Genomic DNA, 16,899 nt, shown 5'->3' with positions numbered 1-16,899 from the left:
AATTTTTTTTTCGACTGAATTAGAATACAGTAATAAAAGGAATATATCAGAACCATTCATTTCCAATTCAAATCCATGCGTTCTACATTTTTAGTCGGGAATAGGATTTCATTCCTTTATTCGGCTCCCCAACACCTTACATCTCCATCGTTAGCCAGGAATAGGATTTCATTCTTTTATTCGGCTTCCCCACACCTTACATCTCCATCTTTCTCTTCTTTTTTTTTTTATATTACGCTGCTGATAGATACCTCGATTCAAGAAAATATAGTCAAGCACAATTCACACCTTCAAACATCTCTATTCCCATCTCTAGTTTTAAATTTCACTATCTTATCATGCAAGTTTCTAGTTCCAACATTCGTGCAAAGAGAATTCAACCTTTTAAATAAAACTTCCCGTCTCTACCACAGCATGTACTAAAGAAGTGCGAGTACACGACAAACAGGACATGTCCCATCACCTCTTAATCATCCTTGGCTAACAAGTACTACTTTGAACACTCTCAGCTGACACACAACCAATGCAAAATGATCAAGACCAAATGCCAACGAATAAAATCAACAAAACACCAAAAGGAAAACAACAAAACAACACCCATCCCCCCAATATTGAAGTCGAGCAGTGTCCCCAATGCATCAGACGATAGAAAAAAAAGATAGAGAGTGCACAGCAAAATGATTGCAATATAACTTAATCATGCAACAAAAACAGAAATAAATAAAAGTAACTAAAAGAAATGTAAGAAATAAAATAAGGGACACAAGTGACTCCCCTATCAATCATCCTCCTCCTCGTGGGCCTCCGGGGGAATGACGCCAGCTCCTGGCTCTGGTGCGTCGGTGTAGTGAAACTGAAACGGCGGCGGGAAAGCTGGCATAGGTGGTGGAATAATAGCCGGATCAATACCAGTGTGGCTCAGATATAAACGCAGCATGGCATCGGTAGCGGTCTGATATGTCTGGCTCACAGCCTGCCACTGTAACTGATGGTCAGCAAATGCTGCAAATTCGTCCATCCGATCCTGGAAAAGGCGACGTCGAGGGCGCTCTGGGCCGGTGGCAGTGGCTGCTGTGGCAGTGGATCAAAAGTCAAGGTGTCCCATAAAGGACCAAACTGAGGAAAAGCCTTCCGCCGTACCACGGTCTTTGTACCCAGCTGGCGTCATCAAGGGCTTTTGTCGGTGGCAACCACTCATCATCATCCTGAAAAACTACCCCGGCGGCCGCACATAGCTCGGTGATAATGTGATGAAAGAACAATGCCACATTAGGATTGTGAATGCTCAGTTTGATCTGTGAATAGATAATCCTTCCCACATTGATTGGTATAGCGGTCATCAGCGCATAAAGCAACACCCTCCTCTCCTTCCGTACGTCGCTAGTGTGCCCGACTGACATCAAAAGTGTGGCAAAAAATGCATACCACATTGCAACCAGGACTAACAAATACTTCTCAGCGAAACAAGTGTAGGATCCAGGTGTCTTCCACGGAGACCCCGGATAGCAAATTGTGCGCATCATCAATTCCAAGTCGGGGTTTGCGGCTCATGCCAAATAAACTGAATCATCCACAGCAGGTGTTTCAAGCAACTTATTAATCTATGCAGAACTATAATCCACCAGTTTCCCTCGCACAAATGCTTTATTATCGTCTCGTTCAGTCGCATTGGCATAAAATTCTCGAACTACCGGTGCCACCGCGGCTTGCGATTGGGCACAAAATTTTTCCCATCCTCGATTTGAAATCTGATTTAGAATTGAAATTTGGGCCACAAGTTGAAAACTACGCCCTCGAATTGGAGTTCGATGTATTTTGGCATGTTCATAACGGTCTTTAGCAGCTTCATTAACAAACGAACGGGAAATACGAGAGGATGACGAAGAAACATCATGACTTACCCGTGCTTTCTTCGGAGGCAAATGGAGGATCGCGTTTTATTGGATCTTAAGAAGTGAGTTAGGCTAATTTGAATGAACTGTCCATCATTTCTGCGTATTAAAGTAGTATGAGTACATGTTATTTTATCATAAAACAGAAAAATCATAGGTGACACAAACAGTTGGGTGGCAGGTGCCCACACAAACAGGTGTAAAACATATCGGCATAACTAGCATTAAAATTGAACGCCCACAAGTACATGATCGACACAAATCAAACCACACTCCTTACACTTAATAAAACTTTAAACTCCCTTCATGGATGTCAATTTACAGAAATCATAGCTCATTCCTTCAACTAAAGAAATATTAAAACCTCAAATCATGCATTTGAGTTTACTGAAATCGAAAAGATGAAAAGGCAAAAAAAAAAGAAGATAAAAAGTATGAAAATTATGTGAATCATTACCATGTCTTACCGGGAGATATTGGTACAGACGTACAGTAGTGGATTAAATGATACATCTAGTTGGAGATAATATCTAAACTAAATACATAAATAAATAACTATAAACATAAATATATAAATAAAATATTGGAACGGAGAATATATATATATGTATATATATTCCTGTTTAATAATGTCTAAACCAAAGCAAAAACTTGTGTGAGACGGTATCATGGTCTACAGATCGTATTTTGTGAAACGGATCTCTTATTTGGGTCATCCATGAAAATTTATTACTTTTTATGTTAAGAGTATTATTTTTTATTGTGAATATCGGTATGGTTGACTCATCTCACATATAAAGATTCTTGAGACCGTCTCACAAGAGACTTACTCCTAAACCAATTACAAATTTGTTTTGTCATTTTATTGATTTTCCAAATTTATCCTTTTTAACCATAAATAAAATCACATATTACAAACATTTCATCCACTTTCAATCACATTTAAAATATCGACCTGCAATATTTAAAATGCTTTTTAAATTTTTATCCATTGTTAACTAATTTGAATTTTGAAAACCGAACAACAAACAAAATTTTAAGATGAAAATCCCGCCATTTTAAAATCTCAAAAATTATTAAATAAATTTATTCATTTTCTTTTGCTAAACTAATTTTGTCACAATGATAGAAATTGTTGCAAGTTTGACGGCATTTTCGTGTTTTTCTTGTCCTTTTTTGAACTCCCTCTTTTTACTATGGCCTTTTATCATTGGAAGCAAATGACGGAAGAGTAGGTCTCCAGTCACGTATCTACATTTGTGAGATAGATCGACTCGATCCAATTAAAAATAATATTTTTTATGAGTCAGATCGAACATCCATTTCATAAAATTAATTTGTAAACCATCTTATAATATTTTTTTTTTTTAATGGTAGAATGGCATGAGAAAATGTCTTGGTGAAGAGAGAAGAAAAGATAAGGAATTACGAATAGACTGAATGGTCTCTCCTACGATATCAAACACTGGCTAGACTGGGTTTGATATACATCTTATGGTACATTAATATTTTATTTTAATAATTAAATGGTAAAGAATGCTTGTCTAAACGCAGTTTCCATAAATAAAGTAGAAGTTGGTAGCAAACGAACATTAATTTGTGGATAACATTACAAAAGAGAAAGCAACTCCAAATCTCATACATTGGCCTCTTAGTGAAGCAAACACAATAAATAATACGACCAGAAGAGTTTCGTTTGCACTTGAAACAGTAAGGCTTCCCTCTGTCCCGCGGTGCACATAGTCATTGAAGCATGAAAAGCAAACTCCAATGGCTTCACTCTATTTCCCATTATTCATCGGACACCGTCTATTTACGATTCGACCCCACTTCTGTTCAGGCAGCCTTCGTGATTCTCAACACAACAATTATCTGGATAAATCAATCTGCATAACATATAAAGAACAAATCAGTATAATGCCAAGTTATTACTGACATTCCCAAGTTCACGTCTCTTCCCTCGGAAGATCTCTAGGAAGAATTAAGTAATACCATTTCCAACCTTTAAAAAAATCTATCAAGTGTATTTATGAAATATGATTGCGGATGATGGTGAGAGAGAAATAGATATCCATAAAAAAATTTGTTGCTTTTCGCCTCCAACTAAATCTGAAACAAGGTTTATTTTGGTCACTAGCTCTAGTTCCCACTTTGTGCTCCTTCATAACTTTTAATTTTCTCTTTTCCAACACAACATTATGAAAATTTGGAAATATTTGATCCAAAAGTTCGATAAATATTCCATGGAGTTGTTAGATAACGCCAATGGTGTCTTGTACTATAGCAACAACCGAGAAGCCAACATCTAAGAGGCCGCTGATTAGTTGCTCCCTGCTTTCTTTATAGTGGAAGGCTAGAAAATCTAGTCATTAAATAATGAAACACAAACAGACAAATACTACAAATATTTCAAAATTATATGTGCTTAAGCCATTAAGTTAAGTACCATTGCTGAACTTTTCGAAATTCGGTGAGAACTGGATATATATTTTCAAAGGCAGTATAAGTCTCATCCCTGACCTGAAAAGGAAAGCACCACGTTGCATGAAGTGGAAACACAAACAAAATACCATGAAGAGTCAAAGAACCAACGGGCTAACAACTTAGAAGTCACTACCTTGGCTCCGGTGAGAACAATCTTTCCAGATACAAAAATAAGCAGCACGATTTTTGGCTGTTTCATCCGATAGATTAACCCAGGGAAAAGTTCTGGTTCATACTACACCAGAAAAAGAGGCCATGCAAAAAGAAAACACTCAAGCACGGATAGGATAAATAAATGATATATAGATGTAATTATAAGAAAAAAAGACAAGTGATGTAATATGATAAAATATATAACGTTTGGTATAATATCCAAATAATAGATTAATTTTTACTCTAATTACCAAAATACCCTCATCATGTTTTAACAATTACCTTATTATTATATTAATTTTTTCCCAACACCTTTTTCTTATTTTTTCCTCTTTATATCGTCTAACAATCTCTCATCTTCCACTGTAAAATATTTCTTTTTAATTTTTAACTTACTGTAAAACAATTTCCATTTTTACAAATTTTCACAGCCAAATTCCAAAATAAAAATATCAACACAAAATCACAGTTGGTATTAAGCCAAATTCCTTAACTTTTAAGCCAACGCTTTATTAATCTTCTCACCTTTCGAATCTCGTGTCTCCCACTAGTTTTTACATATTTTATTTGGTATGTCATTGTTTTCTAATGAGAAAATTCACTGTGAATAACAAATTATACATATTCTATTTGGTAAATATTTCTAAATTATACTTTGTGTCAATGATTATCAAAAGTGATATTTTCAAAATTTTAATTTTAATATATCACATTTGAATATAATACCCAATGACAATATTTTTGGAAAGTGGTAAAAATTTGAATCACATGTAATAAATTGTCTTTGGAAGCATAGGAATTTATGCTATAATTTGGGAAATAATTGAAAATGAGGTGAATATACATGTTTTTATTTTGCTGGGAGAAAAATGAATTTGGAAACATAAACCAAGGGTCTAGCCTCCGATTGCAAAATACACAAAAAATCTCTCTTTGTTGCCAGAAACACATGCACAAATCTCAAGAATCAAGGGATTCCCAGATTTTGAATCTAAATGCATGCTTAATCCACCTTTTAGCTAGTATGCGTAGATCAAAGCTTATTGTTTTTGTCCTGCTATACAATCTTTGTTTTTATCCATATTCTTTGCGTTTTTAGCTCATAGATTCTAGGAAAAACATAGGTCAACCATACGAATAAAATTAAGAAGAGTACCAAATTGCAACATGTTTGTGAAAGACTCGTCATTTTCTACCAACTTTACGTTTGCCACAATTATAACTATCGGAATGCTGACTACGTTAGTTTTCTTTTAAAATCTTTAGCACCATATATCAGATGATAGAAGAAAAAATGTGAACATTTTTTATGTTCAGTATGAGCAAAAGAATTAGAAAATTGACTAAATATAAACATAATAGAAACATGAATGAATCACTCACGCTTGAAAAGGCACCATGCGCATATGCAAGACCTTCAAGACGAATAGGAAACTTAACATCACATGAACCGACTATGTTCTGAATCTTGAAATCCTACGAGCAGAAAAGTATGATAACATGTAAGCTGTGTGGTACTCATATTGGCACCTGGAAAATGAACAACCAGCTAAAGAAGTACTAAATTACTAGCCCGTGGATATGGAAATACCTTAAATTTTGCAGGAAAACCAAGCTTCTGAATAATTCTAGCATACTGAAGAAAAAAGGAATGGAACTAAATGAGAGATAATCAGGGACAACAGAAAGAACAGAATTCGTGGTACGGGAAAATTAATTTTTCAAGAAAACATTTAAAGCTATATTGAGATTAAAAAAAAATCATCAGAAGCCATGGTAGTAAAAGGTTCATCATGCCTTATTCGGGATCTCATCCAGTAAACACCTGCTGCTACATTGAAGGCATGCAAGTACTGTAACATATTAATTATTATACCTTCCGAGCGGCTAATTTTGACTGTTGTTCACTTTTCGCTCCCGTGCAAACCTAAAACGGAAATGAGAAACATAGATCAACAAGAAGATTGGATAAAAAGACTTAAATTTCTCTCCAGGATACAAGGGATAGAGGAAAGGAGTTTGGAATCAAAATTAACATAAACAATATAAATAGTTCAGTATGCTGTGAAACGAAATCTAGAACAAGCAGCAAATTATAAACGTTGCCCACAATATGACTCACCATCTTTCCAGACGCAAAAATTAGAGCTGTCGTTTTCGGTTCTCTTATCCTCATGATCACAGCAGCAAAACGCTGCAAGCCAATAAAACCAACTTAAGCATACACTTTATATGTAAAAACAAAAACCAATAACTTTCTTGAAGCCATCTTCTGTTAAGGTTAAAGTGTAGCCAGGCAAAAAGCATGATGACTACTCTTTCTTTGTGTTAAGGACAAAACGTACATGAGTAGAACAACAGTATCACTAAAAGTAGAAATGTGTTTACCGAACCTTGGGATTGTATTCTGCATTGCGAGCTTGCAAAGCTATAGCTTTAAGATCCAATTTACAGTCCAAATTGACTGTTGACACAATATTCCTTCATGTAGATCAAATCAAGACTGTTAAATCTACACAACATTTATTTTTTATACATATAAGTAGAATATTCAGTCAAGTAGGAACTTCTGGGGCTAGGTGAATTTGTGTAGGTTGTTTATTTCAACAAGTGCTATTTATTTTAATTTAATAAATTTAGCCAAATGGAGGATCGCGTTTGAAACAAAAAAATACAATGTTCACAAACACACAGGCAGCGGTACAGATTCTTGCCAGCTGACGGAGCTCTAACACCTTTCATAAAATGCCGGAACAAACCAAACAAAGAGGATAAAATTTAGAGGAAGCTCTAGAAGAAGGAAGCATCAAATTTCCTGAAACCAACTACTTCAAATAGGGACAAAAGGATGTACACGAAAAAAAAACAAGTCCCATCCAATCATGCAAGGATGGGTAATTTGCCTCCATCCTCCTAGACCTGTTCACAATCTACTCTGTCAGTCTCTATCAAATGATTTGATTAAGTACATCAACACATGCCTCAATATTTCATGGAATTTTACCAAAATAAAGCTGGATGAACATTTTTGTACCGTCAAATTTCAGCAAAATACCCAAGATATCTTTGTTTTCACCAACTTAATCTACTGACATTTTTCCCTCTAGTTACAACTATTTCCTATTTTCTATGAGCTAACCATCACTCGGAGTTGTTTGCGACTTTGCCATGGTCGGTCATAAATGCAACATTCATTTGCTTATTATGCACCAGGAAAATCATCCTTTTACATCAGGTTGATTCTCATTTATTATACTCAATTAATATTTAAACACTGTTAGTTTTGCTGATCGGTACATTTTTAACACATAATATGGAAACAAGCACTTTGACATAAAGTCTGAGCACAGAGTTTCGTCAAAATCAAAGGCTGAACACTTGAAACACTAGTATTTCACAAGAAGCAGTGCTTATAAGCAAATTCATTGGCTTGTCTCACAACTTCAGTGCAAGAATATATACGAGTGCTTAAATGCCAATTTTTTCACCTCTTTCAGCTCAACATCATTGATTTGAGAAGTATTAACAAATCAATACTTATTCGCCAGTCCTACGTTATGAAAGGTATCATGACTTTTAATCAGCTCGAGGCAGTTGATAAGGCCCAAGGGTATTTATATGGGCAAAATAATCATTTTCCTGACCAAAGAAAGGAAATAAAGAATGAGGCGAGCTTTTACTGGAGAGTTGGAACAATTCCAGAAGGATGCTTGGAAAGATCAACCGGCTGGGTTCCTTCCAGCCCTTGTGGATCTGCCATCAAATCACCAGATTTGGATAAACTGACTAGTTACCACCTGTTCAGTATATGCGGACAAAATAAAATCAAAGCCACCCAAGTCAACACCACGAAAAGAAAGAATAAAAACTCGGGCACATCGTTCCAATCAAATACACACAACTCCCTTGCATATAATGTAATCCATTAAAATCACATCCAAAATGAGGGAAAATTCACAAAAGAAAAAAAAATCAACATCATAAAACCGAAACTTTTGCAGACAAAAACTCGATTTTTTCCAAAAGCATCAGAAAATCCCACCTCCAAAATCAAAACCCACAAGAAAAAACAGGTGATCATGACCAAACAGCACACGGTTAAAAATATTTGAGATCGAAAAACTTTTTCCGAAAGTAGAAAAAGTTAGACCTTTGGCCAACGATTCAGATGGGATCTAGGGTTCGTATAATCTTCCCGTGGAGTGCCTCACTCGATCAACGTAAGAGAATGCATATTAGAGCTAAAAGAATTTGAAATCAGTTGGTTTTATACTGGAAATTTGAAGGAGTATGCGTTTATTTATAGCGATGGGAACTGAGACGTTTGCGAGAGGGGAGAGATCTGTAGGAGTGGAGAGGAGGGCTGATGTTATAGATCCCCGACGCCTTCGAAGATTTTACCAAATTGTCCTCGCTCCACTGGATCTCTTTTGCATGGGCTTTAACGATCCTTTAAGCCCAATTCAAGGCCGAAACGTGTCTACATAGACCGATTAAACCGGCCGGTTGAAGCCTGTTTTAAAAAATTGGCCCAGGTTTTCTGGTGGGGAAAAGATGAAATTGGGACTGTGGAAGTGTTTATTAAAAAAAAAATGGAAATGTAATTTACTTTTTTATCTTTTATTTGAATTTATTTAAAATCTAATTTTTTCAATTAGATTATTTAAATTTTCATTTTAATTTTATATATAATAAAACTTAAATTTAATTAAATAAAATACTTACACGACCCTAAAACCTACCTCTCACTCCTCCCCGACCTTCCACTCTTCCCAATCTTCCCAATTTCATGTTTCCATTCTTCTCATGTCTTTTCTACGCATTACCTCAAATTTTTTCAAATTTGTTTGGTTTCTCGTTGTACGTTGTAACAATGAGTTTACAAGATATTAGTTTGGAAAAAATCCAACGAGAGAATCACGTATTGGTAAGAACTCAAGTTATTATTTTGAATTTTACCACTAAATTTTTTTGTTGGGTCGAGCTCGACTCACATTCGGTTGGCATGTTATTAAATATAGATCTATTTGTTGGTTTTTTGTTCGACTAGTTCCAAATCCTAAATCGATCGATTTCGACACACCGCACACACACCGCGGCCTAAATTGAATTTTGGGTCGCAGCTTAACAGCTCGACCCGAGCTCGAGCTCGAGCTCGACCCAGACGTAAAGAACTCGACCCTAGGTCAAGTCGAGTTCTGTACATCTCGAGGCCTTGATGTTTGGGTCGAGGTTTGCTACTCGACCCAAATCTCAGTTACTCGACCTAATTTTTTACTATAACATAGATTCAATTTTAATTTTTGACAATTAATAACATTTTTGTTGCATATTTACTTCCTCACGAAACTTGGAAGAGATCAATTCTTTGATTATAAGTTAACTTTAGGATCAAAATATGTTGAGGTTTGTAAGAAAATAGTATCATGTTTTAATAAGAAAGAAATGGAATATTTGGTGCAGAATACACAATTTGGTAATTTAATTATATGTGTTAAAAGATTATAACAATTCGAATCAATTGATGTGGTTTTTAATGAGTAGACAGAGTTATGACAGTGGGTGTGATGAATATTGGATGGTATATCGCAAACGACCTTTACGATTTTCTTTGTTAGAGTATTGTTTGCTCACTGGTCTAAACTGTTCAAAAGTTTACCAAGTGATACCTGATGATGATGAATTTAGGCTAATGCATTTTGGTGGAAGAGACAATATATGTTTGGGATATTTGATGGTTAGAATGGTGAGTATGAGAGTGAGTTAGCTGAAGAGATAGACGTGGAGAAGTTGAAATTGGCCAGTATTTTTTTCGTAGCAGGTGTATTAGGCCGAAAACAAAAAAATAAAAATGATACACTGGACCAAGAGTGGATTAGATTAGTTAATAACTTTGATAGTTTTATTAAATATCCAATGGGGTAGAATAGTTTTCGAGGAAGTACTTTATGGATTAAGAAAAAATCTCGAAGCTATGAAAATTTAGTCGCACGTCGTGGGAATGATCCAGACTTCAGTGGGTGTGGTAGCTTCCATATAAGTGGATCTTTTCATCTTTTGGAGGTAACTAAATATTGTTCATTTTATAAAATATTGTTGTTGTTTTATATCATACTGATAAATGTGTTTATTATTTTTATGTTATATTTTGATGTATGAATATTTTTCAGCAATTGCTGAAGTGTTTGTTAGAAGCCTGGAAGGTCTCAATATACCGATACCTCGAATGTGTTATTGGTTGACTAGGAAATGGAGCAAGAACCATTCTCCTTCCACTGATGATGTGAATAAAGCATTTAAAAATATATATCAAGGTAAATACAAAAAATTAATTTTATTTATTTTTGTATTATCTAATATATTTTTGGTTAACTATTAACTAATTTTCATTATAATATTTAATGTTAATAATTAATATGAGATATTTTGGGGATGCTTATTCCCACCACGAATGAGTTGTTGTCTGTGCACTCACTATATGACTGACGATTTTGTTGATTCTAATCCTAATGCGGTAGTCGATCACATTACGGAGTTGATTAGTCAGGGTATCGAAGTAGTGTGCAGTCAAGATCCATTGGACGACCCAGAGGATGGAGTGTGATAGGATCAGTTAAGGGAGTTTAAGTGTTTAGAAGGGAGGTTGAATAAACATTTATGATTTTTTTATTACTTTTCCAAATATGAATCAGTCCTTTGAGGAACTGATCTTAAAATCTTGTTTGTCGATATAAATCAGTCAGTTGATAATAGTGCAGAAATAGACTGAAATATAGATTGAATACTGAAGGAATGATATAGTGTAAAAATAAATTAGTCAACTGGACATTATCAGTCCTAACTGATGTCCTATCAGTTACGAATACTTCCGTTGTTGAGGCTGTAACATATATATGTATATGATACCATATTTTAACTATATTAGTACTACAAGTTTAATTGTACCTTATTTGGCCACATTAGTAGTATGTAACGTTGGAACTTGCACTGAACATACGCGAAATAATCAAGACCACGATATTACACATATATGTATGTGATTCCATATTTTAACCATAGTAGTACTGCAAGTAATCTTACTTGTACCACAATTTGATACATTAGAACTATGCAACTAGTACTTTGTCATTTCATATATCATTAACATCTACGTAACAATATTGTGATCCATTATTGTCGTCATTTGTCTGAATTTTGACTAAACAATTCACCCGAACATTTGATCATGTGAGAAAAGGGATTTTAGAGCAAGCGTTGGATGATGGTAAGGTTGATGAGGAGGTAGATTTTGCTAATACTGGAATTCAAGAGAAAAAGAATTTCACATAATACGATTCGAAGATGTGGGAGATAATGAGAGGTTTCTGCAAAGGCCAAGTGATCGAACCGATAGGTTGGGATAAAAATTTTTGAAGTTTCTATTTATATTTTCATTTCATTACAAATTCAGTTTTGAAGTGTTGGTTTAGTGTTCGTCAGGGTGGGAATCGACATTCCTAAAGTAGAAAGCCAGTTATAGCATCTTTCACTAGAAGGTGATGCATTTGTTGAATCGCTTCCTACTATATTTGAATGTGATGGATGATATAAAATATTTACTATCAATCAGTGTGTTTTTATCAAAATTAATTATTCACATCTCAATTCTTGCTGGAATAATGTATTCAATGAGTGCTTTAGAAATAAAATCTTTTTGCAGCTTTTTTTAAAAAAAAAGATTTTTGCAGATATATTGATACAATCACTGCAAATTAATCTAGGAATAGCTTCCCTTTTGTCAATTCTTTATGTTTTCAATAAAAACTAAAACACATTGTGTCTTCTCTTTCCACTATAATTTACCATTTTCTTTAAACAATTTTTCCTTATACTCTTCGATCTGTTAGAATTTATCATCAAAATCATGTTTTTATACATCTATGCAAATGAAAAACAATATGCGGAAGTGAATCGAGTGTTATTTTCAGTCATCGACTAATTTGTAAGTTTTCTGTTATCCTCCGATTGAAGCCTTCCAAGCACTCCAACTCTCTGTACATAGTGTATTTTTGTTCTTATGGGGTGTGTGCTCAGGGACCTTAATCAATGCTATTTACAGACGTTTCTCGTACCATCAATGAGTTGATCAGGAGCTCGAAAGTCAAAAGAAGATACGCGTCTGCGTCTCAAATTTCTAAAGTTGAGGCGACGCATGTACTGTTTGTAAAAAATGCAGGCTTATGGTCGTCACCATTTCCTACACATTTATTCTTCTTTTGATATTGGCCATTTTTTCTTACATTCTCCAATTTGTCCCATACATCTCATTTTTCATAAGAGAAAATAAAATAAATGAACATGATGATATGTAATCTAAAAAAGAGTATTATCATCTATGTATCACAATGCATTATGCCTATCAAATCTGTATAACTTAATTGTTGGATGCAATAATTATCCCTGCTTGATAGAGTGATTGAACCGTGGTTTTTGAGCTGTTGTTTGGTTTAACAGATTTGAATTGCACCATTACCACCAGCTACAGTTTTTGATAAAGCGGTAAGCACTCGGTCCTACATTAATGAATAAACCCTATGTTTATTCGAAGTCAAAATTTATTGATATTTCTTGAATCAATGAATGTGTGCACAACAAATATGAGAAAATGTCACATCAAAGTTTCATTAAATTTGTTCTTACGAAAAAGTACATAAATGAACCAAGTTTCATTCTTTCAATATGATCTTTAAATTTTAATGGTGGCCTGCATTTAGTCAAAAGATATGTGAAATGTCACTTACTTTTAATTTTAAAATATAATGAATACTACTATTTTTTTTTATAAACATTTCCCTCTAAACTTCAAAACCATCTAACATAACAACTAATATTTAAAAATCTCAATGCATAAATCCATAAATCTTCAACCACAAAATCGTACGTCAATTTTAAAGAAAACTAAACATTATAACTTCAAAACCATAACACAAAATCTTTACTAGCATAATCCTCAAAACTGTAATTTTAAAACTTTAAACTTAAATCTAGTAGTGCGGAAAGTAAAAACCCCTCGGGAGTGTACTTTCGGACCTAATCAACTCAAGCGTCAGCGCCTTCCTCAAAATCATCCTCACATGCAACTATTCAATCTTAGTGAGTCTAATGACTCGGAAAGTTCTAACCATACGTACCAAATAATACATATACATGCACATACATTTAAAAAGCATACTTTTATTTAAAATAAGCTGGCGTAAAACTTGTAAACGTAAATAAATCATCAATCATTAAATCATAAAGCCTTTCATCATCTTATATCAATTTGGGTGAAATTTGATTCTTGAAAGTGACTATCTTTTATCATGTCATCTTGTAGTCGACTAATCAGTCTATATACACCAAATACCTGGGGACGGGGCGTCAGCAACTCTCGTCACTGGGCCGTGGCCAAATATAGAAATGCGATCGTTGGGCTCCTTCTAGGGCCTTCTCCCGTAAACGGGCTCTCTTTGGGGCCTTGTCCCTCAAGATATCCCCATTTGTAAGTTCACTGTTCCTTCTTAAAATGGATCCCTCACATATCCTCCGTGTCACAGTTAATTCACATCCTTCAAAATATTTTTCCTTTCATTTTATTATAAAATATGGTCCTTTCTCGCAAGCGTGACGTCATGAGCTCCTTGACAGTAGCATGCCTTAGTAGATGTGTTTGTTCACCATACAACTCTTGTAGATGTCCGTAAATGTCAGTATCATTTATAGCTTCCTGTATCTCGTTTGACATAGAAGCCAATATATAGCTCTTAGTTTGTAGATCATGGTCCTACCATTTCTCAAGCTTAGCCAATTCCTCAGCATGGGTATTGGCAGCAACGTCTTTCGGAGGAGCTCTATTGAGAACATATGCTATTTTCTCAGAATTTAAATCGATTTTCAAATTCCTCGGCCAGTCTAAGTAATTTGGTGCGATTAGATTGTTTTGATCGAGTATTACAAATAGAGGATTTCGCGAATACATCGTGAATATACTAAAATAGAAACAAAATAAACGTTACTAACTATTTTAAAATATTTTGTAAAACATAAAATATGGACTTTTGTTTTAATGAATTGTCTCCCACTATTTTTGACATTTTCACCATCTTTTGATGAAAAACGGAAAATCCAATTTCCTTAGTGAGCATGCAATGCGCAATTACTAAATTATGATCCCAATTATCTTGTCAAATCATTATTTTCAAAAGGTAGAGCCCAATTGCAACACCTTGCAACCCTTAGGTAGTTTTGTCTCATGTTTGATAAGGGCCCACAAATATGGTGTTGTTTATCATTACGTGTCAAGCATGACACATCAATATTGAATCTTAGTAAACGGTCGATATGAGATCCCCAATTATATAGGCCAAAGTTATGGGAGTTCTACGTAATTCAGATCAAACATGTCAGTGGAAGTCACAGCTTTCCGGCGTACAGACCTCTCCAATTGTCTAGGCCAAGTTTTGAGCGCGGGTAACGATCATTGTACAACCACCGATGATGGAAGATAATAAAATATTAAACTTTCTTTTAATTTTTTTTATGAGCTTGATTTAAATTTTGAATCTTATTCAAAATGAGAGATTTTAGTTTTGAAAATTTTTCTCATCATTAATTTTAAAATCTTGTGTCATGTTTGTTTGAATACTTATCGGATTCAAAAAACTCTTGTATTATATCAATAATAACGCAAATACTGATTATTTATGATATATCACATGTGTTATAAATAATAAATGATGATCGATAACCAAAAGCTAATTGATTCATATGAGCCATATTTGGATCCATGTCCAAAACCTAGGTAAATGCAGGGATGAAAATGCAATAATATATAAGCTTCCAATATTTTACATGTCTTCAATCTTCAAAACTCTTGATGATCTGGACACACAATCTTCAAATCTTGATCTCTCTCTAAATCTAATATTTTACATTAAATTTTCATGGCATATTGAGATACAAATTTAAGGTTAAGAATGAGCCATAAACTAGGTCCCCTTTAAATAATTATCAAATAATTAAAAACACATGTAAAATATCTTAACGTATACTTAGCAAATTGGTCATGGTTCTCGTTCATCCTTTTACCATATAATATAAAATATTATATTGAATCCATAATATCACATATTATCAACAAATCGTGTATTTTGTAAATTATCACTAACAACCATAGTTAATAAGTTAATCAAACACTTATATTTAATAACTTCAATTAATTAAATTTCTCGTAAAAAACTTTTTTTAACATAAATAATTAAAATCTAATTCTAATTATTTATTTCGTGAGAAAATTCCAAAATTAAATCAAAATTTATTTTTAAGGATTAATTGATTAATTTCAATAAAATATCAATTTTGACTCAAGAATTTCGAAAAATCATAAAAACTTCCCAAGACTCCCAAAAGGAACACTGTCGAGTTGAGCTGCTTGAGACCATCTCGAACAACCTACTAGTCCCCATTTTCACACTGTCTGAACAGTTCGGTCAGCAGTTCTCGCGGACAGGGCTGCACACAACCCTGTCTGTCCCTTAAAATTTTTTATTTAAAAAACTGGTCTGGGCAGACGCCATTGCCCAGAATTGCAGGGGCTGCCCACTGCAACTGTGCTTCCCGGAACAGTTCCGGGTAGTCGCAAAAAATAATATTTAATGGATTTTAATTTCATGGAATTTCTAACGTGGATAGAAATAAAATACTCATCACGATTTAAACAATAACAAAAACATACAATAGAGAAAAAAATTGGCTCTAATACTATTGTTGGAGTACCGTTTTCTCGCACTCAAGGCGCTGCAGAAGTTCAAAAATTTTTGTTTCGATGTTTGAAACGTCCTTAGGCATCGTATGAATTAAAACTTTAATAAGATGTTTAGAACTGTTTACCTTTGCGTATTTAAGCTAGCTCCAAATTATTCCGGATTTTAAGTGGAGATATTTTTTAAAATTCCTTCGAACGAATCTTCCTCCTTTGATCATCTAATCAGGTCCACGATCGGAGACTGGAGTACTTGCTTAGATAGCTATAGAGATCTAAACAAACTTTGCGTCGAGACTGGATCGCCACAATTTCAGAAATCTGGTGACGATGAGGGCGCACAGTGGAAGGAGTTTTTGGCCGAAATTTTTGTCAAAATTTAAGAGATGGTCGAAAACTTGTTGAAGGAGGAGATTAGAAGTGTGCAAAAACTGTCTTATTTCATTTCACCGTTAATAAAATATTTATAGAACTTGATTCATGATCACATCAAGAGTCATTCTCTTATTAAGATTCATAATCCTAATTCCATTAGGATTCCTATTTTCATTAATGAACTAAAATTCTCATATTATATATATCATGTAAAGT

General features: G+C 34.2%; 1 protein-coding gene across 2 annotated transcripts; it reads right to left on the bottom strand.

The window, feature by feature from the left end:
* Window positions 1-3,390: 3,390 nt before the first annotated feature.
* LOC140979450 (TATA-box-binding protein 2-like) lies at window positions 3,391-8,890 on the bottom strand. 2 transcript variants are annotated; one of them, XM_073444853.1, is made up of 10 exons: window positions 8,680-8,889; window positions 8,210-8,326; window positions 6,923-7,010; window positions 6,652-6,723; window positions 6,406-6,456; window positions 6,121-6,165; window positions 5,913-6,005; window positions 4,510-4,611; window positions 4,339-4,412; window positions 3,391-3,778 (listed from the first exon to the last, which is right to left on the bottom strand). In XM_073444853.1, coding segments are annotated over exons 2-10 (606 nt in total). In that variant the 5' UTR covers window positions 8,290-8,326; window positions 8,680-8,889; the 3' UTR covers window positions 3,391-3,777. The 2 variants fall into 2 exon arrangements, with proteins under 2 accessions (XP_073300954.1, XP_073300953.1); XM_073444852.1 differs by lacking the exon at window positions 3,391-3,778 and having other exon boundaries at window positions 4,311-4,412; window positions 8,680-8,890.
* Window positions 8,891-16,899: the final 8,009 nt, after the last annotated feature.

This window comes from Primulina huaijiensis, chromosome 6 (assembly GCF_012295235.1).
Source record: "Primulina huaijiensis isolate GDHJ02 chromosome 6, ASM1229523v2, whole genome shotgun sequence".
Lineage (NCBI taxonomy): Eukaryota > Viridiplantae > Streptophyta > Magnoliopsida > Lamiales > Gesneriaceae > Primulina > Primulina huaijiensis.
This window is presented reverse-complemented; position numbering and strand designations above follow the sequence as displayed.

What these genes read in the sequence shown, in the direction of transcription:
- LOC140979450 (XM_073444852.1), bottom strand. Translation starts at nt 8,289, where the DNA reads ATGGCAGATCCACAAGGGCTGGAAGGAACCCAGCCGGTTGATCTTTCC. An exon ending in GTTTTCCTGCAAAATTTAAG is followed by an intron (nt 6,006 to 6,120) that starts GTATTTCCATAT and finishes TTCTGCTCGTAG; the next exon opens with GATTTCAAGATTCAGAACAT. An exon ending in TTGTTCTCACCGGAGCCAAG is followed by an intron (nt 4,413 to 4,509) that starts GTAGTGACTTCT and finishes TTTCCTTTTCAG; the next exon opens with GTCAGGGATGAGACTTATAC.